Below are 21,105 nucleotides of genomic sequence, written 5' to 3'. Positions count from 1 at the left end.
ATGAGACACTGATGACAACCGACTAAGAGGCCTAAAACCAAAACCAAACCCATACCGATCCTGAAACCGATACGGTAAAATCCCTACTGGTCTAGAACATGAACCGATCATGAACCCATACCACTCCTGGATCTGATCACGTATCCATCCCGGTCCTGTGACTGATGCTGATCTCTTAAAAGTTTTAAGATAGCTTAGTTATAAATAGATTTTATCCCGTTCATGGAACTGTTCCTGAACCTGTTCCAGATTTGGAATGAAACGATACAGTTCCTGTTCCGATCGAGTAATTGAAAACGTTGGTCATCAAACCACATCATACGGCTGTACATGTGCAGCATAAGAAATAGTGTAGGAATTAATGTAAGAATTAGCGTAGGAATTTTAGCTCAATTTGTATAGTGAATAAGTGAGCACGAATACTGTTTTGTAGAATCCACCCAAACCCTGAATCTTTTGGTTGCAGTTTTGGAACATTTTAAACGTGCAGTGAGAATATGCTGTTTGTTTACTAACATGAAATACTGTAAAAATACCAATACGGTCTTGTAAAGCGAATAGTTTATCTTAATTTCTCTATTCCTCCCAGCTGCGAGTATTGTAGGGATTTTACTAACGGCAGATTTAAAAAAATATCCCCAAAACCGACGCAGATCGTGTGGTCGGGAAAACTGCTCGATTTTGTTCTGCGGGTGTTGCTCTGCAGGCTGTCAAATGATTCATACGAATTATACAAGCCTATGTGTGTATGCGTGTGTTGGGATTGGGCAAGACCAGAAATGGTATCGCGATGAGCGTGGTAGCATGAAAGTGTTTCCTCGGCAAAAAGTGTTTTTCCGCGAGTAATCTGCATCGGTGGGAAATGTGCTTGGTGAGAAAGAATGCTAACATTTGACCTTATTTTGGGTATAATAGTTCCGTTCCAATAGATCCAGTGTTTATGTGCGAATGTTGATGCATGACTCTACAATGATGACTAATTCTCATCGGTTCCAAGGTTTGGTACCACCACTTTCTTTCGTGTGAAGTTCATTTAGTGCAATCGGGAACGTGTGAGTTGAGAAGCTTCGTGAAAAAATCGATAATCACTCGCGATTTGTGTTGCTAAATTTTTCTCAAATTCGAGAGAAGCTAAGGTAGTGTGTGTGAAGGTGAGTGTGAGAGAGTGCCCTGAGCAAAAGTGAGCATTGCTCGACTCACTTTACGCAAGATGAAGGGTTCGTGTGACGGTAATGTACGGTATTAGTGGTATTATCGTGTTCCTGATATAATGGAAAAAAGTTAAAGCGATAATTTAAATCATTCGCCTCACAATCTCGACGATTTCTAAAAAAAATTATATTATTCAATGGATTAAGTAAATGGAAACTGTGCCATTTTTAGTACTGCGGCAGAACTGCAACATAATGTATCCAAATTGGAGAACAGTCATACGAGCCCTGTAATATCGCGCACGCAGGCTCATTTGGAATTGAGAAAAACACTTGATAATGCTGCATTACGACATTCGAGCAGTTCGTTCGGCGAGTACGCGTGGTGTCGTCGTCGCGTGAAGATATCGATTTTCCGCACAAGGAGTTGGTTTTTCCACCGAAGCCCCTGTGTCGCGACGATAGCCAAGTACTACAGCACAGCAGTGAAATGATAGGTAGTTTTGTGAAAATGGCCAAATACTGAGTGTGGTGTGACAAACCGAATTCGATCCCGAGCAGTGTGAAGACGGCGAAAAAGTGAACCCGCCCTATTATTCCGGAAGCCGAAGGACCCTTCCATAGACCGCACATTCCTCTCGTTTTTTGCCCGATAATTTTGTTCATCTATTCCATATCTAAAACTGGAGGAAATGTTTTCCAACTTAATCAAGAATTAGTTTGCGAAAAGTGTACCGATTGTGAAGGTGCGTTGTTCAGGCGCAACACCAAGAGCGGAAGGGCATGTGATTTTTCACCGAACGGAAATACGACCGAAAGGGCACACCCCTTCGACGACGGCCACTTTGCGGCAACACCCCCGTACGTCAGGCGCAACCCATTGTGGTTACTTCGTTTTTTTTTTATTCTCTTCTTTTTCTGCTAACTCGCCCTTTCTTTTCGTGAGCGATGTGTCATGGGTAACTGAGATGTCGGCGGTGTGTAGCTGGAAAAGTGGTCGTGGAACAGTGCAACAGCACATGTCGTTGTGTACGCTCGTGCACCAATGATGTACAGTAGTGAAAATGCAGCCTTTCAATCGCAGGAGCCTGATTCTTATCTATTATCTTTAATCATCGAGTAGGCGCAGTGGTGAAAAGGTGTGAAAGAGTGTGAAGAGTTTAGGTGGTGCAAATTGCAATCGTAGCGGCTACAGTCAGTGGAAAAAATAGTGGTTTACAGCTCCCGAAGATATATTGTCCCATCCCTTCGCGAAATAGCTTGCTTGACCATCCCGCGGTATCGTTGTCCCAAACCTCATCAACCAAAACGGGATACTAGAGTGTGGCCGCCGATCGATCGATCGAACAAGTCTCAGTGAGTGCTGGCCGCATTTGCTGCAGTGCGTCCAGTGGAATAGCAGATTGGAAAACCGGAGACTTCACGGTGTGCTGGTTTCCGCGGAAAACATCGAACACGGCCGAAAAGATAGCGACAGATTAGAGGACAAACAGACGAACATACCGACACGCACACATACCACCACATATACGGTGTACATTCCCTTACAGGACGTGTGTAGAGGGAGCCACCGACGATAAGAAGCGGTCAAAATGACGAAGGACAGATTAGCAGCCCTGCAAGCGGTAGGTTGTCCTTCCATTTGATTTAAGTTTAGAATGTTTTGTGTTTGAATTATTATTTTTGGTAATCATTTACTATTCTTCAGTTTTTCATCGCTGTAAAACGTTTCGGCACACAAACTCACACACTAATTCACTGATAGAATTTTTCGATTAGCAATAATCGAAAATATAGCTATAAAATGTCCCCGATTCTAAACATTTTATGATTTTCATCGCACATCAATAGAACAGATAGATATTACACAAAACCAGCACTGTCAAGAAACTGTAGCATAGGTGCTTGGTGTTAAATGTCAATCGGGAACTTCGATTCGATTCATCGCTGTACGGATGATAGTTCCCTGGGACGCATAGCAAAGCGACCCCACCCGGATGCTACGGGACTCTCGATCACGGGACGGCAAAAGGGCGACAAAAGGTGGGCCAGGGGAGTAGACACTCGGCGAAACTCTTCCTCTTTCCCCATTCTTATTCGGCCTACCCATGGCACTTGGCGGCGTGAGAACGGGCTATACTGCGGCCATGCTGTTGCGTCGGGTTTTTGTGTCGGTCACGAAAAACCACTCACACTTACGGCCGATCGCGTGAGCATGTCGGCAGTAGCGTAGTGGCTGACTCTCTCCCATTTTTGGCATAAGGTCTTCGGTAGTGGAAAAACAAGCAAAAAATGAAAAGAAAAAAAAAGAAAAAGGCGGTATGAACAAGAAGTCGCACGATAAGGAGCTCCAGCTCTGTTCAGGCCAAGCTCAATAACCGAGGAACTAATTTGACATTGGATTGACGAACGCCGGTTTTCAAAGCACGCATGAGGGTTAATAATTAAAATATTTTTGCGCTAACGTCAGACCATCGGAAACGGGTTCTCCATTGATTCTCCAAACTTCCTAGCAACGTTCCTTCCGGCATTCGGGTGGCACAGCGGATTTCGCTCATAACGCACGTGAGACAGGAAATGCCTGCGGCCTTTTCCGACGCAACCACACCAAACTGAGAGCAAAATGGAACTCTTTCCTTGCTCTCTAACCTTTCGTACGGTGCAGATTTTGATTGCGAGTCGGTTAATGTGGGTGGTAGATTTTCCAGGAACTTACCATGTGCTACATTAATATCATCTCTCTCTCTCTCTCTCTCTCGCTCTATGTCCTCGTATATCTCTCTCTGCATTGCTCTCTCAATTTATCTGTTTCAATACGTGTGTTTGCTAATGTATAACAGTCAAAGACAATTAGCGTTTTAAAAGATGTTAGATACAGTACCTAGGCGTGCTTTATTCCATTAAAATGTGCCTGGTAACATTGGATTTTGCTATTGGGACATATTTCGCCGTTGACGCAATGTGAAAGCTTCCATACCAATGGCCGCAGGATCGTTGGGATCAAGAGGCTCTCCCAGTTCAAAGGGGCTCCTCTCCATTCTCTGCTTGTAATTGACCTGAAACAGCAACCTAGCGCTTTATTGTATACTATTTCATGAATGAAAAACGTGAATCAGTACGTTACAGTGGTTGTATATATTTGTAAGCACGTTTCCGGATCAATTGTCTTTTCAGTTATCAATGAAACGATAGGGTTAAGTTATCAATAGAATCTGCTTTTCAACTACTAATCATTTTTTCGTTTACTGCCAGCTTCTCTGGTAAGATAATAAGGAAAGCGTTAGCTGCTCTTGAAGCATATCTATCACAACATAGCGCACGTATAAATTGGAAACAGAAAAGTAAATAATGCCTTCACCACAGGCCGTAGTGCTTATGTGTTATGTGTATTTGCACGTTTGAATAACATTTTTTCTTATAGTATCAATTAATATATTGGATTCTTGCATTCGAAACAATTGATGATAATTCATTGTTTAAAAAAGGTACATTAAAGAGCGCGAACAGAAACACTATTGTCTATAATCTATATCATGCGAAAGGAGTAACTGTTATTTTAAATTTTCGAAAAGAAAGAAAAGTAGGATGTTAATATATGGAAGAACGCTAGAATTCCGGATGAAGGAGCAAGAGCGAGAGAGCAATAGACTATAGAGTGAGCGTCCGCAAGGGAAAAGGGGGAAACAGCGGTACAGACGGATATAGTTTCAGTTGTTACGAACTGAAAGGAAAAACCGTGCCTGAAAAGCTCTTCTACACTCGTTCAAACGCGCATAAATGCTGTCTCTCTGCGTTTGCATTGCGTCTGCGCAGTGTGTTGGGAACCGTTTCCATGTATGATTTGGGAGGGATGGAAGAACTTTGAGACAGGTAAAGAGAGAGAGCATGAGAGATAGAGAAAGATAGAGGTAGAGAGAAAGCACAGTAGGCGAGCGAGAGTGCGAATGTGAATAAATTCGCAGGAAGTGAAGTCGATTTTCCCGTTTCTTTCTTTTCCTCCTGCAGCTTCGTTGGCGAGAATTTACAGCGTTTTCTACCGCATGCTGCTGTGGAAAACCTCAACCTCAAATAATGCATTTTCTTTCTTTTTTTTGTTGCTGACTTGCTTCATGCAGCGTGCTCTTCACTGTGTTTCGCATAGTGGTTGTCTCTTCTGCGTATGCGTGCGGGCAGCGTGAAAATGCTGCTGAAAAAGCATTCGCAAATGTGCGAATGAATTTTGTAAAAGAGTCAATGAACATGAAGTGGAGAGGTGGGTCGAATGCTTCTCCTACTGTGGAGTGTGTGGGGACGCAGGTCCTTGCTGAACGGAAACGGACAAATCATCGCCCACGATGACCGCGGAAGGAGTAATACTCTCTATGAACTATATGTGCTATATGTGGAAACCGGCGGTGATGGCAGATTGCCAAAAACAACTCCATTCAACAACTAATAGATATCGTCCGGCTAGCAGTAGGTGCTCATGAATATTCAAACAAGAGGCAAATATGTTTTTAAGGATTGCTTTTACCATCATCTTATAGGGTTGAATGGCGATGAAGCATAAGTTTTATTCGCACACACATGCGATTTGGCTGTTTTGTCTAAAACCAAGAAGAGCATTGCAATCTTTCGCATTTGGGCTTTTAGTATGTTTTTTTTGCATTGCCAGAAGCATATTAGACGTGCAATGGACGATGTAATGTGTTGGTGCACTTGGTAAAGGGTTGCGCAAACAGTAAATGCCGCTAGCGAATGCCGACAGCAGACTTGTACAAAATGATCGCTGCATCGTTGAGTGTCTGTCAGGGCGAATATGCGTAAGTTTTAATTTGAGTAGGTAATTAGACAGCAAAGGCAACTTAGGCAAAACGTATTTCATAACACAGCCCGCAGAGAGCTCTCGTGTCATACAATACTCTAGAAAATGGTTTATTTCTAGATACTATTCGATCTGTTCGAGATCGGTACAACCTGCAATTTAATGGGCGCCGTTCTGTTGCAAAATGTCTCTTGGTTAGCTATTTGGCTCCATAATTGTATGTGTGTATACATGTGTATGTATGTTCTTTTTATCTGTGCTTGTATGTGTATTTAAATGTTGTATATTTGTGTTGTTGTCTGTGTCTAATGAAGCGTTTTGTCTCATTTCGGTGTTTAAATGTATGTTGCCGTTTAAACAGATGTATCATGTTGAGCGGCATGTGTGTAGACTTTATCCCGAAATCCAAGCCAATCAGTATGATCGGCTACGATCACATAAGGTCGGTCGATAAGTGAACCATTGATACGCCTGGCAATCATTTTAGATTGACATTTGACTATCCAGCACCTATGATAGCATAAGCGAAAGTGGATCTAGAAGTGGATCTTCAATCTAAAAATTACATTCATACCACAATCGTGTGTTCCACTGTCATCTTCCTATTAGCTGTAGCCTGTAAATGTAACCAAATGTCATGGTTGAACAGTAGTGTCCAAAAAGAAAAAGAAGTAAATACATCCCATATGTGTAGTTTCTATTGTCCTCTTTTGTTTTAATATTTTTGCTTAGTTATGGTACCTACCCTGCTATGAGTTGTAATCACTCTCCTATTTGATGATTGTTGTAAATAAATGTACAAATAAATGTTTTATTTTATTTTTTACTTTCATAACATTTCTGTATTCTTCTACTTCTACTACTACTAATACTACTACTACCACCACCACCATCATCATCATATTTGCAACAACTACCTTCTCTACTACTACCACTACTGTAACTACTACTACTACTCCTACTACTACTACTACTACTACTACTACTTCTACCTGTACTGCAAAATGAACCATCAACCACCACCAAATATGAATCATCTTCCTGCTATCGTGTCCATCTGAATGTGTGTAATCGTTTGTGGTTTTGTGGATGTGTTTTGTTGTGCAATCTAATGGAAAATATAAATGACTAAAATAAATTCCACCATCACCACTCTATTGTACAATGTGAATAAAAAAAAACTAAAGGATATAGAGGTTAGTTCACTCGGTTTTGTGTAAACGATTTACTTACTTATCTTTCTTTTGAAACCGCTTTCCTTTCCTGTGTTCTATTTTGCATGCTCTAGTGAGTTGAAAACCTTCTACCACTTCCTTTCCTTTCGCTCTTTCTATAAGCGTGTTTTTACGATTTGAGTCCTAATGCAAATTGAATTAAGTTATAAACCATAGATGCTGCTGAAGAGAGGTTGTGTTGCATTTTTTACAATTTGTTTGATGATTTAATTGATGAAAAGTATGTTGTTTTCTATTGCTTTATTGATCCTCGTCCTTTGCTTGTGTTGGCATGTGTTTTGTTTATAGTAAATGTGCCCGCGGAAGGTGAGTTGATAAATTGTGGTGTATATTTTGGTAAAATTAAATTATACATATGCATGCGGTTGCTGTACAATGTACTCCATGTGAGAGGAATGTTTTAACTTCTTAAATATTTGTCAACAAGGAACTGTCGCAAGCAAAGAGCGTTCAACGGACAATAATTGTAACAGCGCCGTAATTCGGCTCATGTTGCAAGCTCATCCGCAAGCCTCCATGTCGACCTCGGCATGTCAACAGATGAAAAATTCATTCGTCACTCAATGACTAACTGTTGATGTCAGCATCTTCTCGCAAAAAAAAAGAATACAAACGCATACACGGCGACACAACTGTTGCGGCTATGATTCATTCGCCCGGCTTCACGCTGGTGCACGCTGATTGAAATTAAATTAGTCCCGCATTTCCCATTTTTGGTGTGCTGCTGACCCCCAGAGTCAAGGCGTGAGTTTTTCCTTTTTGGCGTGGTTTAACAGATGCATGGCCAACTAGCTTTGCAGCTGTACGAATCTCCCAGCAAATGTGGCATATTGAACTTCCTTTCCGTGTTGGTTGTATGAAGCTAGTGACAGCAGCAGTGTATGTTTACCAATTGACACCACCACCATGGGGTCCAGTTTGGAGCTCATTTTTCGTGGCCTTTTGTACGCCGCACAACCCAGGCGGGTGATTCAGCACGGGTGTCAACGTAGCAACGTAGCCGTCTTCCCTGCAAGTGGTTGTCGTTTAACGCGCTACACAGATTATACAGTGTTGAACGAACGATATGATATAATTCATATAATCGTATTTCCCTTTCGTAGACCCGTATCTTGCCATATCTTGTTATGGCAAGAGTGAACCATCAAGGAAAAGGTAAGGTCATTGTTGTTACAATTGTGGGGCAACTGTACTATGCACGGGGGAGTTTTATTGGTGAGATAGGACCCAAACAGAGACTGCTGGAGTGTGTTTTATCTGTGATACTTTTTTTTCCTGAAAAAACAAATCAAACGATACACACAAACGCATTGGGCGTAGTCTAGATATGACCGACTCACTCACATACACACACACATGGAATACAAACAACTAGACCCGATTCCAGCCGAGACCCGTCACGCGTGATAAGCGACCACGACGATGATGGTCTAGGCCACCAGGGGTCGGCAAACCAGCGCAGCACAAAGGTGCACCATTTATAAAAATACCATTAAAGTTTCACGTAAATGGCACAATTAAACATCCCAGCGTGAAAATGTATGATAGTACAAATAGCAGCCAACAGGGTAGCAAGGAGCACAGACTTTGCCGACCACTGGTCTAGGCGATTACTGCTGTGATTCCACCGTGCGTGCGTCGGAAGTTAACCATGGCAACACAATAAAACACTCCAATGATGCATTTATGCATGCCGTATCATCACTCTGTGCCGACTAGATCGGGCTTGTGTGGGGAGGCAGTGCCACAGCTCGGGCCGGTTGACTGACGCTTGACGTCAACCTGATGAGCGTATGAATGTATTAGGGAAAATACACATTTTCATGATTCGGCCCGAGATTGATTGTACTGAGAGATAAGCATGTTTTACAATATGCTTGTGCACATAATCGTGTGCTAGTGCGGTGCAGCGGTGTTGAAGGAGACTCGAATCAATAAAACACACCAATGCTGTTCGGGAATGCTGGCTACCAAAATAGATGCGATTGAACGAGCGTTTACAGGTTTTTACGCCCGCTCCTTACATTACCCAGAACGTACGACCAACCGGAGTCTCTTCGTTTGCTACATGTGTGTTGTATCATACACAGAGACGAACGACCTTACTGATGCCCTTGGTGTAATTCGCACTCTACTCCCACTTCCCCCCACAATTTCCCCCACGTCTGCTCGTTGCAGTGAAGTTGCTAAATGATTTATTTGTGTTTTAACGAACTGAAAATGAAGGGTGTCATGGGGGGGGGGGAGGCAGAAACATGGTTCAAAATGAACAAAAATGTAACACCCTTTTGAAAAAGTCTACGAAACGATATGAGTGAGTAGTGATGATGCTGGTGGTCAAGGACGAACAAAGTTCAATTTCCTGAATTTCCCGTCTGATAGGTTTTTGGTTTCGTGTTGTTACAGTACTATCTACTGGTACATTGTTATCGGCAAATATGGAATAATATAAAGCACAGGATTTGTGAACGACGTTTGTGAAACGAACTTTGGATTGCCTTTACAAGAACAATCCAAACGGGGAGGAGGTCCAAAGCTTCTTGCTTATCGTGACGTAGATCCGCGTGCGTGCTGCATGACCAGGTATAAAGGATATAAGGTTTCCAGTTCCTGTCGTCGCCGTTAGGAAGAATACCGCAATGCGTTATGGATCGGCGGGCGGAAGGACTGTAGAGGGCTGTAGAGAGCTGTGTGAGTGTGTGTGTGTTTGTGTGCAGAAATCGGTCTGCAACACTCGTCCGCGTCAGCGATCATGCGCACTGCCATCTCATGAGCCTGCTTTTCTGGAATCTTGTGGTGCTGCTGACGTATCGATGGTACGTGTCAAGATACCGCTTTAAGGCCATCGGATGACACTGGTGTGCGAATGATTCGAAATTGATGGCCAGAAAAAAAGCAAATACCTCGGCATCGGTTGTTGCTGCTTACTTTTTTTTTTACCATTCAGCAGTGTACGCCAACTGCGTATTGCAGGGGGTCGATCACTTGGTTATGGGGTTAATTTCGAAGGTGGGACTGCTTGGATACCGCCATTCTCACAGCACTGCTGGATGGAAATGAATCGCTCTCTTTCTCTGTGCAGTTCTGACGCGCTCTCTCTCTTCCTCTCTCACACGCTCACATACAGACAAACCAATACATAGGCTTTTCGCATGTTTCATGGTGTATGTTTGTGTATTGTGTGTGTTTGCAGTGCCGTCGTCTCGCGGTAAGAAATTTTAGTGGAAACCGCGTCATGTCACGTGGGAATCTGTGCAAGACGCTCCTCATCTTTGGCCCATGGTTTTTGATTGCTTGCAGTTTTTTTTTGTATACTGTTGGTAGACGATGCCTCTGAAGCGTGTACCATTGGTAGGAGAAAAAGCAGTATACCTATTTTTTGATAATTATTTTATTTTTAAAACACAGTTTCGATTGGAGGAACTAATATGAAAAACACAAAGAACAAAACAAAGACTAGTTATGATAATATATGATAGGCAGTGCAATATTGGACATCGTGAAAAGTGGTGTTTCGTAGACGTTGTGCTTTATTCTCATTCAGTTTTATGATGAAAAGGGATGCTGGAGATACGTATGGCTAAATTTAGCTTGTGATAAGTTGATCACATTGCTCCACACTCTCATTGCGCTGTAGATGTTGAGCGTAGTGGATCGAATTCCAGTCATATTTGCTTGGGTTATGGTCATGCAAAAACAATCCCACCGTTGTTTGTACTCTCTTTTGCACCAATCTCCTCCGGCATCATCTCCGTGGGAAGATGAATGCCTCAAGCAGATGAATGAATTCCTTCCATTGTTGATAGCAGATGATGCGAACTGCACTTGACTGCACTGGTAAGATGAGATGCTACGAATGTTACGCGGTTGGCTATTCAAATCAATACATTTGGTGTGGTTTATTTTATATATAGTTTTAGTTTTCAACATTTTTGACCACACATGTCGGAGCTTCCATTTGCTTGTCGCTCTTGTCGCAGTAAATGACGATCGGCAGAGGACTGTTATATAGCATGTGGATATATTAAAGTTCTAGGTTCTATTGTACGGTCTCATTAATAGACATAAAAAGAGAAAAGAAAAATAAGGTCACAAGATGCAACGCTTAGTCGTCGTGCAAATGAGCGGAAAGGCATGCCGCAAACAAACGAGCCGTCAATGTTGCTGGCTAAGAATGGCAGCTAATAAAATATTAAGCTGATCTCTAAAACTGTGCTCTCGCCTATACTGCACACTCGCAATGGGCCAAGCTTTATGAAAAGGGAATGATAAAGTGGTACTCTTTGTATGTCATCTATTTATAGACCACTCTTTATCGTTATGCGTCCAAGGAGGAACTGTTTTTTACTCTAACGTTTTTCGATAATCAAGGGAAACAAACGTTACAAAGTGGTGATGAGTGTATGTACATTTTAACGGGAAATATGCATTGTGTGCATAATTCGTTATTTTATCTTTTGCTGATGGAGACGCCTGGTGCTTGGTATGAAGGATATTTTTGGTGCAATTGCTTGCAGGAGTGTGAAAATGGGAGCACAAAACTTCCTTGCAACCGGCTTAGTAATTTAACTATCTATATTCAAACATGCTATATGGCCGCAATGTTAGTTAATCATCAATGGAAGAATCTGTAATACTAGCTCGAAATAGTCAGCTGCTGTAAACAACGGGGAACTTATAGATTAACAGGCGATACATGACCTTTTTATGCAAGATAGCTGTACAATGAAGCAAAGCGTGTGTACGGGTGGTAAATGCTGATATGATTGACTGAAGTGGCCAGAAAAGCTGATATGTTAAAATCAAGCGACACAATCGACGTCACAAAAGCAGGCGGGGGGGCGCCCTGCCATTAGCAACGACGGATACGATCTGCTTTTGACGTCATCGATTATGCATTTAAAGGGGCATCATGTTTCGTTTGCTTTGGGTAAGCAAGATCAATACTCTGCTGGAATGGAATGGATTCTTTATTTGGAAGGATCTTTAGTGGAAGTTTTGAAACGATTGCCATTTTTCATTCCTTTGAATTATAACACTGGCTGGAGAGACAAAAGACAAAAAGCATTTATTCAAAATTCAAAAGATATTTATCCAATATATTGTTTGGGTGTGTGTGTAAAAGTTAAATGATATGATTTAATTGGACGCTCTATCGGTAGAGACGGAGAGACTGGTGGCTCGCAACTTTTCCATCAAGAGTTTTTGTACACACAAAGCTGCAACTGTAGGCGGTAAAGCGCTATGACATTTGGATCTAGCAGCTTGCTTCCTTTCCTTTTTTACCCCAAGTCTCTCTCTCTATCTGATACGCATCGTGCCATGGCTCTGTTTTGCAAATCGTTTGCGCGCATGACACTTTGAACGTTGGGAACAATGAAAGAAGTTTTCTCACAGATCGCTGGCGGCGGTGGTGGTGGTGGGTGGTACACATTGTGGCCGAACACCCTCACGCACGCTCGCTGATTATTATGTGGGCGTCGGCAAAGGCTCTAGGGGATGTAGACGCAAATGGTAAATGTTAATGTAAATATCGGCCGTACATAGACCACCGTCGCATGCTTAGTGCACTTCGCGTACTAAGGGTGCGGCACCGAAAAGTGTGCGAAAACTCAGACACTATGTGCAAGCCAAAACGCACATTTCTGATGATCGTATTATTCATTAAGGTATTTGTTGCCCTAAATGTAACATTTCAACAATGGCTCGAACGCGACGAAGGTAAGAAGGAGTTTGTAAGTGTTTTTGCATGTTCGGCAGCAAACCACAATATATCGATTTTGTAGTTAGATGTGCTTTTAGTGCTATGCTTTCCTATAATGAACGTTTTTGTGTTTTGTTTTGTTTTGGTTCTAATGAAAAGTTAATAAATTAAAGTCTAATGTGAAGCATACAATGAGAACGATTTTTTTAACAGCTTCCAAGGTTTAATTCACTATTAAATGAAAGTAGTAATGACTGTGCGTTGAACTACTTCCGAGCTATTGTCCCATGACATATGTATAATGATGGATGATGAATTAGGTTATTTTAAAATCCCCAAAAAGGGTTAAGAAACCAATATCTAGAAGAAAAAATATCCTTACTTTTATGGCTGTAACACAACTTTTCTGATTAATGTAGGAGATAAAGTATTGTTTTTGTTACTTGATAATGTTTGATGCTTTTCTAATCTGCATAATGAAACAGATTTTAAATATTTTTCCATAATTTTCCTGATATACGTATATTTAACCATAGCGGGTTGTATGAAACTGAAGGCTTTAAACCGTTCATGAACAAAAGAAACTAACAGTACAGTACGTAAAATTATTAATATTTGGCTTTATTTGGCCCTTTTTCTCATCTGCACTACTATAGGCACAGAGCGATGATGAGGACATGCCCGAAGATGTGGCTGTCCCGGTGGAGGGCAGCTTCATGGAAGATTTCTTCAAAGAGGTGGAAGAGATACGGATGATGATCGACAAGATTCAGGCTAATGTCGAAGAAGTGAAGAAAAAACACAGTGCCATCCTATCGGCCCCACAGTCGGACGAGAGTAAGTGCTGCTGATGCTAGTTTTAGGACAGTGCGTGCAAAACGCCGGTAAATAACTGTTTATCCTTTATTTGTATCATGCTTTATTTCAGAAACTAAACAAGAACTCGAAGACCTAATGGCTGATATCAAAAAAACTGCCAACAGAGTAAGAGGGAAGCTTAAGGTATGTAATGCTTCATGTGCAGGAGCTGTGCTCACACCAGCCGACAACAATGAAGGAAAGCGCATACGAGTAATAAAAACAACTTTTGAAAACAGGGTATCGAGCAAAACATTGAACAGGAGGAGCAGCAAAGCAAGTCGAATGCTGACCTGAGGATACGAAAAACGCAACATTCGGCTCTGTCGCGCAAGTTTGTCGAGGTCATGACGGAGTACAACCGGACCCAGACGGACTACCGAGAGCGTTGCAAAGGAAGAATACAACGACAACTGGAAATTAGTTAGTCACAAATTCTCATGCCACTGCAAGATTAACTGCTTCTAACCCATTTGTTTGCACTCGATACTTTGCAGCGGGTAGAGCTACAACTAACGAAGAACTGGAGGAAATGTTAGAGCAAGGAAACTCAGCCGTCTTCACGCAGGGGGTAAACGACACAGTCGCGCGAAGTGCATAAGAGTGCAGAGAAATGTGCAGTGCTTAATGCATTTCGTCGTTTTCATCAGCTATACAATTCTAATCCAACATCTTTTGTCTGGTTTTCGTTTCTGTCTTATTCATCCTCTCGTGTATATTCTGTAGATCATCATGGAGACTCAGCAAGCCAAGCAAACGTTGGCAGATATCGAAGCTCGACATGCGGATATTATAAAATTGGAAAATTCAATTAGGGAACTGCATGATATGTTCATGGATATGGCTATGTTGGTTGAGAGTCAGGTAAGGTTGACAGTTGCTATGCATGGCTTTTGTATCATCCGCTCTTGTATGTGTGTAACGTATCTCGCAGTAGCATCGTAAGAAGTGGAATGAAATATCATCCGTTTCGCTTACCCTTGTATGACGCACGGTCGCTGAGAAAGTCCTGGGACACGTGTAATAAGACACTAGCTGCATTTACCAGTGTTGAGTTTCAATTCAAGATCGATCGTATTTTTGACACACCTTATTAATCCAATTTTAATCGAGTATTAAACACTAAGCCGAATTTGTTTTCCTTTCTTTAAAATGTACATCAGATACAGTTCATGGCATTCATTAATAGTATATACACCCGTGGGCACCAATCCATCTACACTTTTGTTTGTTGTTTGTTTGATACACCTATTACAATTTGTTACAGGCTCGATCATACATGGTGTGAACTAAAATATCGTTTTTTGCTCAGTAACGAAAGAATTTAAGGGGTGTGATTTGACTACGAAGATTCGACATATTGGTTTATGAGCAGTAATTAATTATAAATTATGGCTTCCGATTTACGATTCCAAACATACCAAGCATGAGCATAAATATTGTGTTTATTTATGTGTCATTTTTGTTCCACCGTTCTTTTCCTTTCTAATTTTAATATCAGTCCCTTATGTTAGAGAGAACTCATGATAACTTTATATTAAATGATGTTCAACCCCACACCATTACGTTGTTCTAGTAGAGTAAAAAGTTCTTAGTTGCCTGATAGCTGTTCCAATACCGTGGAACTTTAAACCGGTTCCACGGTGTTGTTGAATACAGTGTTCAGATGCAGATTGAAAACATCATCATGCCAGATGTGCTGGTTCAAACAGGTGCACTCAGTGCACTGGGAGACAAAAGGACTTTGCGTTGATCCTCAAGCGCTACTTTGGAGGCTAAGGAGCTGCTAGAATGATTAGACACAACGAGCTAGCTACGAATAACTGTTAGTTGGAACAATCCAAAATACGCCCGAGTAACATCGACGAATAGTTCTTCGTTTTAGAATGTACAGCTACTAGTATGAATGGTAACACGCCTTAATGGCCGATCTTGCAGCCCAGCCCTCTGCTCAGAGCTGGCTGCCTCGAATGAGATCAATCATGTTTGAACTGAATTGTGAAATTTGTTGTACGATTCCATTGTTCGATTATTGTAACAGATACGCCTATCTGTTGTTTTGTGTTGCTACGTAATGCATAATAGATAGGTGGACATTTGTAAATCGATGTATCTTTCTATCTCTATTCCTACCTGTTTCGTGTAAAATCTTTCACTGTCCGGTAAAACATTGAGTCTTGTACAAATAGGTTGTAAAAACTAAACCAAAGTATCAACTTCTGTCGAAAGCGTCTCTATGTAAATGTTGTGTATGCCGTGTATGTATTTGGATGAAAAACTTGTGTTGTACTTTAATGTGAAACTCATAAAAATTGCTTAAAAGAATTCCTCTTTATCACCTGACTATAACGCACCGTCTGTATGTGTGTATGTATTAACTAGCTATACCTTCGTACCACCTTGTAAGCTAAATAATCAAGCCCAGTTGAAATGCTATTGTGAAATTGTTGTTTTAATTGATGGATACCATTATTAGGTGTACTTCATACAAAATAAACCCATACGCACATTCAGCGTAGTTGAGTGTTCACATGTGATCAGTAAATACAACATACCTCAGTATACAGCAATATATGCAACCACAATCACAAGACACTAGTAGTGTAAACTTTTCTCAAAAAGATCATCATCCAAAAATACTACCTCCTTCTTCTATAGGGTGAAATGATTGATCGTATAGAATATCACGTCGAACATGCAATGGATTATGTTCAAACAGCGACACAAGACACAAAGAAAGCGCTTAAATATCAAAGCAAAGCCCGCCGGGTGAGTAAACCAACAGACTTTTTTGCTAATTTTGTGTGTTTTTTTTCTTTTTTTTTTTCTTTTCATCCGTTTATAAAATCCTCGACCTTTGGGGTGTAATCGTTGCGTTTTGTATGTCACATGCCATGGAAAATAATGATCATGTCGGGGCAAACAAACATGCGCGATATCCCGCTAAACCGCTCATGACCCCTTACCATTCCTCTATCCGTTGATTCCTTTTACTAATATTAATGTAAATCTAACTGGGGATTTGATTTTTGTTTCATTTTTTTGGTTTTGGGTTTATGTTAAAAAAAACATTGCACTATAAAATGTACTGCTTTATTATTCTGCATGATATTGATCCAAAATGCCTGCCTGAAAATAACGTTTTAATTTCCTTGACACTTACAACTGTTGCTTGCTGTATTTTATACGCCTTTTTAACGCATTGCTATGTTATGTTTTCGTTATTTAAATTGTTGCGCATGTGTGTGAATGGTGAAAATAACCGCATTGAATGTGTGATAATGTGCGATCGGGTGAATGGGTGATAAATAATGTGTGTGCGTTTAACTCTGCTCTGCTCCGTTGGATATGGCAACATTAATCTTGTTTTCCTGGGATACCTTGTTTGTACGATGTTTGATGATTTTTACTGGTTATTTGGCATATTCCTACTCTCGTCTTAACAACCTTCTTGGATTTCCTACATTCTTTGCCTAATAAATGACTATTGGTCCCGGTCTCGCTGCTATTAATCACCATGACCTCTGACACAACTTTATTTTGCTACAATGATGTCTTTGTTCTTCTCCCTTTGCGGGTTTTGCCGAGTTTGTCTTCTCCGCGGAAAACTGGCGACCACAACGTCACCAACGATAATGCATCCGCATCCGGGTTGACTATCGGTAACTGTACTTCTACCTTCCGCAATGGTTCTTATACCGCTTATACCGGTGATCGTTTAACTACTGACACACCTCCTCGCCTACCATGCCGCACCAAAAATCCTCTCTTCCCCTTCCTACTTCCAACTATCGCAAACCGCGCCAAATCCAAATCCTCGTCCGACTTGCGCGGCACCAAATACGAACCCCCCACCCGCAACGTTACCAATCCGCGTCGAAATGGGATCCAACGAACGCCGTCCCAAAATGACTTCCCCTCTAAACGTATGCCACTACCCCCCGGTCATTATGATGATATGGGGATCTTGTCATGGTCGTCCACGTCAAATCTGCACCGTGATGCTGTTGTTCGTTCTGAAATCGGTGTGCCACCTGCTGCATCATCTTCGGCCGAAAGGGCGAAATGGTGGACCGAATTGAGTATCATGTGGAAAACAGTCGGGACTACATTACAACGGGCCAACAAGATTTGGTCCAAGCCGTCAAGTATATGTCCAAAGCCAGAAAGGTACGTTTGCTAGACCATGGTTGCCGCTGCCGATTGGGTCTTGTTGGAACGTTTTTTTGCTGTTGTTAAAACTAATCAATGAGTCAATAGGATTATAAACACGTTTCACAAATTCGGTACTAGTGGCACTCTAATTCAACATGGGAAATATAACATCAACTTATTAATCTCATAATCATGGTACAAACTGAATTCCTAACAATTATACTAATTGATTATTTTATTAACAGAAATAGTGTTAACTTTAAAGTCAAAAGTAATTTCCGCACTTTGATTGAACAAGAAGAACAAGAAGAAGACTCCTACCACGATAAAATATGTCCAATTTACGCCAATGTTTAAAAGGTTATATGGGAATAGTCATATCGACTATCCACCTGGATGTGAAAACTGTTAAGTTTAATCATAGTTTTCGTTGATTATTCATGTAAAAATGCTTGTGTTTGTTGTGTCCGTCCACGTTTAGCTTGTGTCTTGTCTCTAATGTTCTAGAAGAACGCAAAACATGCAATTATATTTGTGGAAATGGTAAAACGGAAGTTCGGTGCACTTTTATAGTAGTAATAACAAGTCAATAATGTGTGGTTATACCTGGCTGCACCAAAACAATGCTTCGTGTTGTGGCTGGTTGTGTGCTGTTTTGTGAGGTTTTGGGTTTTTCATTGTACTCCACATACCTTTAATTATGTCCAGTAATAGTGTGCATAAAATATGCAATTGTGATGTATATTTTCTTGTCGTAACGAACGTTTCCTAAATTATTTATTTCCATTTCCTTTGTTATTGCATTGCAGAAAAAAATCTGGATCGCTATTTGTGTTCTTATAGCTATTATTATATTAGTAGTATTCTTGGCAATCTACCTAACATAATCGCACTCAAATACACATGGGAAACAGTAGAAGTAAAAAAAAGAATGACGGTGAACCGAGCATAGCTGATGAGATGTGTGATGATGGTACATCGCGGAGAGCGACATGCTCACAATTGCCCCATCGGTATGTTTTCGTGGTGTGCTAATGTTACTAAGAGGATGTATGTTTTAGGGAATGTATTCTGCCATATAAAAAGGCAGAACAGGTAAAGAAATGTGAAAGTTGTGTAGAATTCGGAAGATAAAACTTCATTTACGTTATGCACCTTAATGCATACTCATTTTCGACGCATCTAATTTGTTGGAAAACATTTGAGTTTGTGAAATCAGTTTAAAAATCTTACTCTTAATAGGATTAATCCTATTGCAATATTAATAGGAAATTACCTTTCTTATCAGAAATGAGTCTGAAAAGAGTCTGGTGAATTGTTCTCTTCTTAATTGTGGTGTTTTTGTCAACAGCCAAGCAATTGCTGAAGATAATATTTATAGATAATACCCTAACGATTAGCTTAGAGCTATTTTGCATGAAAATAACAATCACGCCTGCGTTCAAAACTTACAGTTTCGTCATTTATCTTGGATATTAATCTTCTAATTGTTTTATTTAGTTGTTAAAATGGTGTTGGGATACATACATTTGTAAGTTTGCTACGGAGAGGAGGTTCTTATTTCGTTTCTTTTATTTTCTTTTGTTTTCCAGAAAAAAATCATGATAGCGATTTGCCTCTTTGTTACGGTCATCATTCTGTTACTTATTTTTCTTATTTAATCTAGTTTCGAGTAAGCGAATTTAAAATGCCGTTCGTAAACATCAGTCAAACATCGTTCATCAGGCCAATCTGTCTGTCGGCCTGTATCGGCATATATGTATCGTTATCGTATGTTATCTATCAATAATTATCAACATCAGCGGACTTGCTGCAATCCATTGCAGAACATTGCCTAACGTTCAATCGTATTTCGTACTAAATTCCAGAAGCGAAAAAGGACAACTACAATTTGTTGCACAAAAATGATAATGCTAATAATAATAAACTATTGTTTAACTCATCCAAAATAATTGCCGCTCCACTATGCTATGAACCGCGATTTCTTCAACCATGAAGAAATAGAAAATGGTTTTAAAATTACAAGACCTTGCAATTAAAAAACCAAGAAATTCGCATTTACTTGTGCTATTCACGATACAAAGGTGTGTAAATCTTCACACAAACACACGCAACTGCAATGATGAAATGTTCACGGGCGTCCTAGCCTCGTGTCAAGAGAATGTAGAATTATATGAAAGCTAAGGGTAATATGAAAATGGTATAGTTCAGTTTTGTTAATATGCATGTAACTATTTTATTTATTGCCACCCAAACCCTTGTCATGAAACAGTTAGTGAATGACAAAATCAGATCGGAAATACATGGTTCTAAGGCTTGCGTGATAATCGTTTAAAGTAATGGTTGACAAGTGGAAGGTCCTTTTTAAAAATCTGTATAAGAATATTCATTATCATTGTTAATAGTGTCTAGTAAAACTCTTATACTGCGACTGGTATGCGAGTGATAAAAGATGAACAATATAAGCGACTCATGTTTCATAGAATGTTGTTTCGTTTCTGGTAAATATACTTTGCATATCGTTGTGTATTTTCGTCCTCCGGCTCAGTCTTGTCGGGGTTTATAAAGGTTTACTAGACTTAGCTTTGTATCTCATAATCGGAAAATGTAAACCTTTGCTGCGTGGTACAATTCGGATGTGAATCGAATCATGCTCAGCATATAAAAGAACGCTCTGGGGGGGATTCTGTATATACTTCTGCATTTAAACACTTCGCACAAACTTCAGTAATGTGAATAGTTTTGTGGGAAAACATCAAACGCAGAGATACAATGATGGCGGTTCTAGTGCGAAATAAAAGAATTAAATTATATTTTAAAAAGTTGTTTATGTCAAATGTGTTTTTCAGCATGTAGTTTTTCTTAAGTATGAATGGGGGTGTGAAAGAGTGCATGATGCAATCTGTTGTTTCGATCGTAATATAAAGTGCGTGTGTGATATTGTTTGCTTTATTATTGCCTTTTTTAATACAAACTTACAACACTAAAAATAAGTAAACTGGTCAGTTGTGTTCTGAATTTGAAAAGATTTGTATATTGCACAAATGTTCTCAAACGATATGTCGTTTGAGACCTTATTGAGCAATTATTGGCACTTCAAATAACTTCATAATTTAAGAATGTGTTCTTTTTTCTAGTTTACTATTTATACTATATACATTCCAACAATATCATAGCTCACGATATTAAGCTATGAAG

The 21,105-nt window shown here is 40.3% G+C and overlaps 1 protein-coding gene across 33 annotated transcripts in view; it reads left to right on the top strand.

Moving 5' to 3' along the window:
- The first annotated feature begins 713 nt into the window (after window positions 1-713).
- LOC1269535 (syntaxin-1A) overlaps window positions 714-21,105 on the top strand; it is a 31,027-nt gene continuing 10,635 nt past the window's right edge. For 4 of the 33 annotated variants that reach the window (XR_009767163.1, XR_009767170.1, XR_009767167.1 and 1 more), the window contains exons 1-8: window positions 714-871; window positions 2,275-2,776; window positions 13,551-13,731; window positions 13,823-13,896; window positions 13,992-14,175; window positions 14,250-14,323; window positions 14,479-14,616; window positions 16,411-16,521. Coding sequence is in view for 23 of the 33 variants with exons in the window: in XM_061663353.1 (XP_061519337.1) it covers window positions 2,744-2,776; window positions 13,551-13,731; window positions 13,823-13,896; window positions 13,992-14,175; window positions 14,250-14,323; window positions 14,479-14,616; window positions 16,411-16,521 (795 nt within the window). In the remaining 10 variants the exon portion in view is untranslated. Of the gene's footprint in view, window positions 907-929; window positions 1,230-1,491; window positions 1,649-2,235; window positions 2,777-13,550; window positions 13,732-13,822; window positions 13,897-13,991; window positions 14,176-14,249; window positions 14,324-14,478; window positions 14,617-16,410; window positions 20,393-21,105 lie in introns of those variants that run through there. The other 29 variants (XR_009767161.1, XR_009767168.1, XM_061663354.1 and 26 more) reach the window with 27 other exon arrangements.

This window comes from Anopheles gambiae, chromosome 2 (assembly GCF_943734735.2).
Source record: "Anopheles gambiae chromosome 2, idAnoGambNW_F1_1, whole genome shotgun sequence".
NCBI lineage: Eukaryota > Metazoa > Arthropoda > Insecta > Diptera > Culicidae > Anopheles > Anopheles gambiae.
Note: the sequence above shows the minus strand (reverse complement) of the source record. Positions and strands in the feature narration are given on the sequence as shown.